Source organism: Myotis davidii, unplaced genomic scaffold, assembly GCF_000327345.1.
Source record: "Myotis davidii unplaced genomic scaffold, ASM32734v1 scaffold332, whole genome shotgun sequence".
NCBI lineage: Eukaryota > Metazoa > Chordata > Mammalia > Chiroptera > Vespertilionidae > Myotis > Myotis davidii.
In genome coordinates, this window is record NW_006285779.1 from 1,378,450 (window position 1) to 1,387,654 (window position 9,205).

The following is a 9,205-nucleotide window of genomic DNA, read 5'->3' on the forward strand; positions in this document are numbered from 1 at the left end:
CAAGGTTTAAGGGACTGGGATCCGGTGGGGCAGCGGGGACGCGATCTGGGAAGCGAGCGAGGTAGGATAACAACGCAGAGAGACTTCGCCCCAGACTTGGAAGTCCAAGTAGGAGTGTGGGCAACACCCAACAAATAAAAACCCTGAGAAGTACCCCCTGCCTTGCACACGTGGGCACAGCCTTCGGTGAGGTCCCTTCTCGGCACTGAGAATCTGTGGAGATGGAGCATTGAAACGCCAGCTATTTCAAGGGAGTTGAACAAACATTAACCTGGGTAGCACTAAGGTTTTCCTTCCCATTCTAAGCCCTCCCTCCTGCATCTCTAAGACAATAGGCCTCATTCTCTGTATGAGCCCAAAAAATAAAGGCAAGCTTTTTCATAATATAGCAGATGAGAAGAAACACTTCTTAGTATTGAGTGTCTCCTTAAATTGTGTGCCCTCACTGGCCTTACTCTAGTTCCAGCCCTATTCGTGAGATTGTACCCAAGCTATGAAAAAACTGGTAATGAATTCAAAACAAGATAATCTAGAGGCAAAGAAAAATGTGTGAGCTCTCCCCATCCCCCAGCATGAATCTTAGAGAAGACCCTTTATAATGGCTAAGGGCACATTGTCAACAGCCCAGCAATACAGGGGTCACTTGGATCGCTCTTCCAGCTACATGAAATCAAGGCGGAGGCTGGCCTTTACTCCGACCCTAAGCAGCTTGGTGATCCTGAAATTCAGCAGATGGAAAGAGAACTTATTTGATTTTTACAGGATTGAGCTGAAACAGGAATTACTCATCAATGCATTTCAGAGGGTTGACAAGTAAAGGAGGAAAGAAAAGCATTCTATGCCCCCCTCATTCTGATTAAATGGTTTCCATGGATTACCTTATTTGATTCCCACAACTACTCAGTTAGGCAACTAATATTCCTATTTTACAAAATAAAAAATATCCTCAGGAAAATGAAATTATTTGTCCAAAGTGACCCGCTAGTAGGGTTGAAGAACTTTAAAAGTCCAAAGCCTGGCGTATTGTCTTGGTCTCTAAAGCAGCTAACAGTGTGGAGAGGAAAGGATCTAAGTCCTGGAAAAGATCTAACACATAATTGCTGCTCAACAATTGTTAGCTGAATCTAAATATCCTTCATTAAAATGACAGAACCTAATTATGTAGCTCGTGATTGGACACATTTTGTCGTTTGGAATTCCAGTCTCTCCAGAAATTCTTGGTTAAAAGTGTTAACATTTTTTTCCCCTACTAAATAGGAATCTTTGAAAGTCTTTGGAATAGTGACTCAACAACATCGTTAGGTCATTCAGAGTGATTTCATGTGGAACATGACAGGTTGCTGTGGATTTATAAGTTTGGGGAATGGCAAAAATGTTCTAATACATTTTCTCTTAAAAGAAATTGCATATGTGTCAGCAAGAAGTCTGGTATTGGAAAAACATTGGTTCTTCACTTGCCATGCTGACAATGTTGCATTTTGGAAGATAAAGTAATAGGATAACTACTATTCTGAAACTAAATTTAATCAATGAAGACGAACTGAGTGGTGAATAGTTTCCATTAGGGTTTACTCTTGGTGAATTTCATACAATTTTCATGTGTCATAAATTATGATTCTTCTCTTGTTTTTTTTCAACCATTTAAAAATGTGAAAACCATCCTTAGTTCTTATGCTGTACAAAACCCAGCAGTGGGCTGGATTTGGCTCTCTGGCCTGAGTTTGCCCATCCTGGAGGAAACTGACAATGAATGAATTCTTAAGGGCCAAACTGGGAATTCCATTTGCAAAGTAAAAGGTTCCACTTTTCCACTATGCTAGAGAGAACCTATTTCCAAGATTCCCCCCTCCCCTTATTGCCACCTTTAAAGGAAACCAACTCTGAGAGTTGATAAATGCTATTGCTTTAAAGTATATCCGTGTATGGGAAGTCACATTCTAAAATGCAAGTCTATTTGGTGTAGTTAGGGGAGAATAGACAAGGTAATGAAAACAATTCTTCCCCTGAAGGGAAGGAAAATAACGTCAAGGTTCTCCGTTGGCATTTATACTCAAACCCTGGCTTTGGCACTTAGACAAGCTCTCTCTCCCCTCTTTGACTTTCATCCTTCTCATCTGTGAAATGAGAAAGAAACAGCACCTTCTCGATGGGTTTTGAATATTGAATGAAATCATACAGGTGATCCTCAGTAAGAGCTCCAAGTTAATGACTAATAGCAGTGAATAAGAGCACATTTTTAAGAGCATAGTGCATTCCAATTTTGTATCCATAAAGATGAAATGCACTGCAATCCAGCTTTGCCAAGCATATTAGAATCAGAATTCAACACTGAATATTTCTTTCACCAGTTACCAGTTAAATGGCAGTTGAATGGGTTGAATGCTGCAGGCTACATTTCAGTAATGTGGATTTTAATCCTACCTCTGAACACTATGGTTTCCCTGGAAAGAGTTTAATTATGACCTTTGAGCTTATCCCTACTTCCCTTTAAAGACCCAATAGGTACTTCGTTGAAATCCTCTTTGCAGATTGCCTTCCTCTGTAATTATATCATGTTTACACCTCTATTATACTGACTCATTCAAGCAAGAAACAAATGGTAACAAGGCCATATTAAATTAAACCTACTCCACACTGGTTTCCAGCTGTCTGAAGTATAACCGGATCTATTTGCAAATGTGGGGATCTTCAGTCATGGGTAATAGTAACTTAAGCCTTCGAGGAAAATAATGCCACCACAGAAATAATTTACTCTATTTAACTGAATCTCTGTTTTGAGAATAGAAGTGGCGTTTGCATTTTTCAGGTTTTCAAAAAAATGTTTTTTCTCATACCTATCTCGGAGAGTGGCAAAACCTGGACATCCCTCTGAATACTTCAGAAGCCTAATTCCCGTGAAAGGTGACTGGGTGTTCAGATACTGTTCACGGAGTTTGAAGGATAAGTGAGAAAAAGCAGCTCTACTTTCAGATAGACTTGTTTGAAATAGAATCAGGGACTTGTTTCCAGAATTGACCACACACCCCTTTTCCCTTCAAATGCAACCCTGGCCGGACCCACGCACCCACCCGGTGGAGGGGGCAGGAGAGACGCCACCAGACACCTCGCCGCCCGCCCGTGGGAAAGGGAACCGGCTGTAAAACGAGGGTGGAGCCCGCCCCTGGAGTGAGATCCTACCCGCCTGCTGGCCGCGGAGCCCAGAGCTCCAGCCAAACCCTAGAGGCCTTCGGAAGCGCTCCGGCCAGTCCGTGCGAGCGGAGCCGCTGGGAGGCTGCTCTCCGGGCTGCTGCGAACCGGAGTCTCGATTCCCCCACGGGTGTCTGTGACCAGGTAGTGGCTCTCTGTGGCACTTCAGTGCCCGTGTCTGCCTCCAACTGAACTCCGCCCGCAGCCGACCTAGGCCCAGAGTGTGGGGCAGGCCGATCGAGGCAGAGATCGGTCGCCCGGAACTTGGGAACTTGGGCGTTGGCGGCCGAAGGCCCTTTGTGAAGTCATCCTTGGTCAGCTGCCTCTCAGGGTGCGGCCCCCAGATCGCTTGCGTCACAATGGGGTGGGAGGGGGAGCTCTTTTCAAATGTGGCCCACCTGGCCCACCCCCAGCAGCGAGCCCAAGGTGATTGCTAGGTGCTCTTCCGTTGAAGTACAGGAAACCAGACTGTATTGGGGCTGGCCGGTCAACAGCCCCTTAATTCTGACAGTAAGAACAGGGTGCTGGGTGTGTCCTCCAGATATTTCTGCCAGCATCTTAAGGTCTCATTTAACCTCGGGACCTTAGGTGAATGATCTATAGAGTGAAGTGATACTCTCGGACCTACCTTCTTCTCCCGGAGGTGATGTGATGATAAACATTAGTGAGAAGACCAATGGGCTATGGAAGTGTTTGGAAGATGGCATTACTATTTCTGAATGGGGATGTTACCTATTACTCATTCGGCCTTACATACCCCATTAAGGGATGTGGTCTCCATAGTAATTACATATTGAATGGGTTGTACAACATAATCTCTATGTTGTAGACCTGAAATGGGATTTTGGTAGGAAGGAGTTGAGGATAGAGATTAGATATTGGAGATCAAATAGGAGGCCACCTAGTCACCTGACTTTGAGGTGATGCAGGTCTGGTCTTCATGGGTGACAATGGCAAGTGAAATTCAGTTGATGATGGAAAAAATGAGGATTGAAAATTCCCAATTCAGAACCTTGAAGACAAACTTGAAAGGGCATCTCTTGAAATGACAATGGGGTATCCAAGTGGAAGTGTCCTGTGGGTGGTCAGAAATCTAGATTGAAGTCTAGGTCTCAGTAGAGAGGATGACTTAGAGGTTTTCAGCAGAGACTGATAGAAACCTTAGTGTCATTTGAGCATCCGGAACAGGAAATGTGTTTACATTTCTGCAGGAAGGCCTGAAGGAAACCCCACCGCTGGGCCATAATGTCAACTCAAAGAAGGTGATCCAAAGAAACATGAGAGCACTTGTTAAGGTAAAAGCATGCTTTTATTCCTATTGGTGAAGGAAAGTATCAGATATATTTTCATTGTTGACTTCTGCCCCCATCAGAGCCCGTAGTCACAGGCCTCCAAGCTGTTCTGCAAGTAGAGATTTAAGAAACCTTGGAAGGTTTTCACGTCAGTGAGGAGAGCTGATACTGTGGGATCTTTCCTCATGGCTGCCATCCAGAGCTTAAGTTTTGGAGTGTGGTCTATACACCTGTGGGAGATGGAAAGAATGAAGGTGTGAGCTGGACGAAAGAAGAAGGCATTGCAAAGTCTATATGTCATCATTAGCACTCTGCAGTTTCACTTAGTTCTCCTCTAACCTTTTTAAGCAGTTCTTTAAAATGTACATAATCATAGAATAAGGCGTGCCTCCTTTTGTTGAGCTTCTCAGATGTTGCGTTTTTTACAAACTGAAGGTTTGTGGCAACAAACCTGCATTGAGCAAGTCTGCATTGAGCAAGTCTATTGGCTCAATTCTCCCAAGAGCATTTGTTCGACTTCGTGTCTCTATGCCACATTTTGGTAATTCTTAGAATATTTCAAACTTTTGCCATTATTTTTATATTTGTTGTGGAGATCTGTGATCACTGATCTTCGGTGTTACTAGGGCAAGACCCCCCCACTATACACATATATAAAGAGTAACCCTGAATAGCTCTAAGCTCTAAGAGGGAGTAAGCTAAAGTGGCTGCCAAACTTCAAAATATGGAGCTTGCAAACCAATACGGAATCTTACTGGTAACTGGGAGGTAGCATTGGTCATATAATCCTGCATGACAGCCTTATAAAAATGTACTTCCTTATGGATTTTTTAAAAAGTTTCAATTACAGTTGACATTCATTGTTATATTCGTTTCAGATGTACAACATAATGGTTAGACATTTATATAACATACAAAGTGATCCCACAATAAGTCTAGTACCCATCTTACACCATACCTAGGTATTACAACATTACTGTCTATATTTCCTAGGCTGTATTTTACATCCCTGTGACTATTTTGTAACTGCCAATTGTATTTCTTAATACCTTCACCTTTTTCACTCAGCTCCTCCTCCCCAAACCTTCCTTATGGATTTTTATTAAGGAGGGAAGGAGTAAATTACTTTTAAAACATTTTACCACATGTCACAGAACCCCTGCCTACTCCCCCTGATGGGAAGCAGTGATGAGTATAGGTATATGACATGCGCAAGTCTTCCTCCTGTCTGCCTTTTCCCATTCATAAAAGTTGTATAAAATATTTTTGTTCAGAAAAAGGTCAACATATACTATTCAAATTATCATTATCCTAAATTATGCACAAAATATTCAAATGTCTTACTCATTTAACTCCAATGCTTCCAGTCGTTCAAACCAGGGCCAGATGAGGTAATCAATCATAGAAAGTGAATTGCCACCAAAGAAGGTTGTCTTCTTATTGGTCAGAACCTGAACATTAAACAGCATAAGAGTACTTCTTATTTGGATATCTAGTAAGATTCATCATCAGAGATGATGCAGGTGAGTTAAGTAGAGTGGTGAGACCTACAGCTTTTACCCTGACATATCCAAGTTCACTTTTTGTCTATTTGATCAGTTTAAGCTTTACTATTTGTTCGTTTGGGATGAAACAAAACAATAAACAAAATAAACTGAAAAGTGGAGAAAAATAAAATAAGCAACAGAGTGCAAGATCTTCGGAATACAACATAGGACTGGTATTCAGAATATAGAAAGAACTCCTGGGAATCAAGAAAAAAGGCAAACCGCCTATTAAAAAAATTGGGCAAGACTTACACTTCACAATTAAAGGATGTCCAAATGGCCAATAACCATTTGAAAAGGTAGTCAACTACATTAGTTATCAGGAAAATGCGAATTAGAACCAAAATGTAATACCACTATACATCCATCAGAATGGCTAAAATGTAATACCACTATACACCCATCAGAATGGCTAAAATGAACAAGACAAAGTTAGCGAAGGTGTGGAACCACTGGTGATAGGAATGTAAATTGGTCCAACCATGTTTCAATAGTATCTTTCAAAGCTGAGTGCACGCATACTTTTAACCCAGTCATTCTACTTGGAAATGTGAACATATATTCACCAAAGAATGTTCACTGCAGCACTAACTGTAATAGCCCCAAAGCGGAAATGTTTTCTGCTCACAAGGAGTAAAAAGGATCTTTTTAAAAACTGTGATACAGCCATATGCTGGAACTACAAAAAATAGGAATGACCTACACCCAACATAGATGAACTTCACAAACCTAATACTGTATGAAATAAGCCAGACCCAAAACAGTGCATATTATTTTAGTCCGTTTATATAACAAAACAAAAAAAATAGCCAAAACAAATATTCTGTGTTTTGCAATGGGTGCTGATTCTATGGCGATGTTCCCTATGTAAAAATTCATCAAGCTGGACTCTTACGTTTTGGTTACTTCTCTATAATTCTTCAATAAAACAATTTACTTAAAATATACTGGGAATAGCTAGTTTAACAATTAACTGTTACATAAAATTATTTGAAAACCAAGCATGAACTCTGTATTCGAAATTCAAGAAGGTGAATTGGTATTATGGTTTTGTCAAAGGGGGGGAATTCAGAATATTATTTGATTAATCAACATCAAATCAACTTAACCCTTTATAAAACTTCTACAGTTTTTTTCAGGGCCTGTACAGCAGTCTGCATTGTAAACTGATTGTTTAAATCTACCTGAAGTATTTGGAATGTCTGAAGGCCAAGAGAAAGACTCAATCTAAAGGCCCAAAATAGCAGCTCTCCCCCAAAGGAGGTAAAACACATCTGGCTTTGCCAAGTGTCTGTAGGATTCATGGCAAACTCTTTGTGGTGGGAAATGTTTATTATATAATACTCAGTAAAATAACACAGGATGGTATCTATGCTCTGATTACATTTATGTTAATCTTTCTGTTTTTGTTTTTGTTTTGTTTTTTACAGAGAGGAAGGGAGAGGGACAGAGAGTTAGAAACATCGATGAGAGAGAAACATCAATCAGCTGCCTCCTGCATACCCTCTACTGGGGATGTGTCCACAACCAAGGTACATGCCCTTGACCGGAATCGAACCTGGGACCGGTTAGGGCTCTTTTTCTTTTTCTTTTTTTAAATCTATGGACAGGGACTGGAAGCAGCATGGGAAAAAAGAAAACAGGTGACACATTATAGAAATATTGGTGAAGTTCCTTTTTTCCATGTTATTTTAACATCGATGCAACAAAACATTTTAAAAGTCCATGACAAAATATTTTTAGGTGTTTTGGTTTATATCTTAAAACACACAGTTTATGTCAATCTGTTATAAACTAAAATTTCTTACTTGGTATTATTACTAATTGCTATAAAGTGATCTGGGGAATGAGGATATGAAGAAAAGAGAGTCGAAACAAGTGGGTAGGTGTAGTGTATCATTTACCCTGATAAAAGCCAAAAGACGCGATTGATTACCTCCTCAAGCTTGCTGAATTCTTGGCGAAATTCTTCTTTCAAGTCAGAGCAGTCTTCCTTATTTTTACTTCTCGTAAACCTTCCTACCAAAGGTGGCACCTAGACAGAGAATAATTGCTTAGTTTATTGGTGGGAGACTAAGTATACCAGCCTCACATAAAAACACGATAGAACCCTTATTGTCCCAGTGTCAGAGTGTTCTAGAAACTTCAAGGGTGTAGCCATTCCTGTGTTCAGAGGGGTCATATACTGATCTTAAAAATAGTTTCGTGGCCAGAGATGCTATATGAAACAGGATTTTGTAAGTTGCAAATAACAGAACCCACTTTGGCAAGTTTGAGCCAAAAAACATCTGTAGAGGACACTGAGTGTCTCATTGAATTGTTGGGAGGCTGAACAAACAGGCTCAAAACTAAGCTGGAACATTCCAAAATCATGCCCAAACTGGCCTGTGGAAAGCACCCACTGTGACCTGTGAGCTGAAACTACAGAGGTTACAGTGTGTGCCACTGCCAGCAATGACTCTGAGATAACCAAGGCCACTAGCACCAAAGCCGTTTCTGCTCTGGAATGTCTCACAACCAGCACGGCTTCTGCAATCCAGAAACTCTGCTGCCAGCCACTCTCACCAGCAGCACCAGTGCCTCAGCCCAACCCATTTCCTCACACTGATCATTTCTGAATTGAACTCCACCGTGTGTGTATTTGACAGGGAAAGCCTTGGGCCCAGGCCTTGTCCCCAGCTGCAAAGGGAGCTTGGGAAAGAGAATCTTTCTGGTTTCTACCTTGGGGAGGACATGAGAAAACTATTCAAAGGGGACGGACTCCCTGAGGCCTGACAGGGGTAGTGTCACACGCTTTAAGGCTCGTGGTGGAGGTGTTTGTGTGTTTTAATCCTTCAGCCTTTGGTATCATCCCATTGCAAAAGACAGAAGCCTACCCATCCCAGTTTAAGTTAACTGGCACTCGTGAAAATCCAGGAGACACCGCTGAAATCCCATCCATGTCCGTACAACTTGCCCTCATTGGAGCTGAAGGTTTGCAGGCAGCCCTTCCATCCACATTTCCTGCCTGGTCTTTCCTCTTTGCTTACCCTTAAATGTCTGTTCCACATTATTTTCCACATACAGTTCCCTTTGCAGTGTTTTTAATTTCCACTTCCCCAAAAATGTATTTTTTATGTGGCTTCGGTTTGTCAAGTCTCAGTCTCTCTCTCTCTCTAAAAATCAGTGGGAAAATATCCT

At 41.5% G+C, this 9,205-nt stretch overlaps 1 protein-coding gene across 1 annotated transcript in view; it reads right to left on the reverse strand.

The window, feature by feature from the left end:
• Nucleotides 1-4,476: 4,476 nt before the first annotated feature.
• Nucleotides 4,477-9,205, reverse strand: part of GSTO1 (glutathione S-transferase omega 1) — a 7,258-nt gene continuing 2,529 nt past the window's right edge. Inside the window, exons 3-5 of the mRNA XM_006756651.2 lie at nucleotides 7,962-8,060; nucleotides 5,823-5,929; nucleotides 4,477-4,708 (exon numbers count right to left, since the gene is read on the reverse strand). Of these exons, the coding sequence (XP_006756714.1) occupies nucleotides 4,555-4,708; nucleotides 5,823-5,929; nucleotides 7,962-8,060 (360 nt within the window). The 3' untranslated portion in view covers nucleotides 4,477-4,554. The remainder of the gene's footprint in view (nucleotides 4,709-5,822; nucleotides 5,930-7,961; nucleotides 8,061-9,205) is intronic.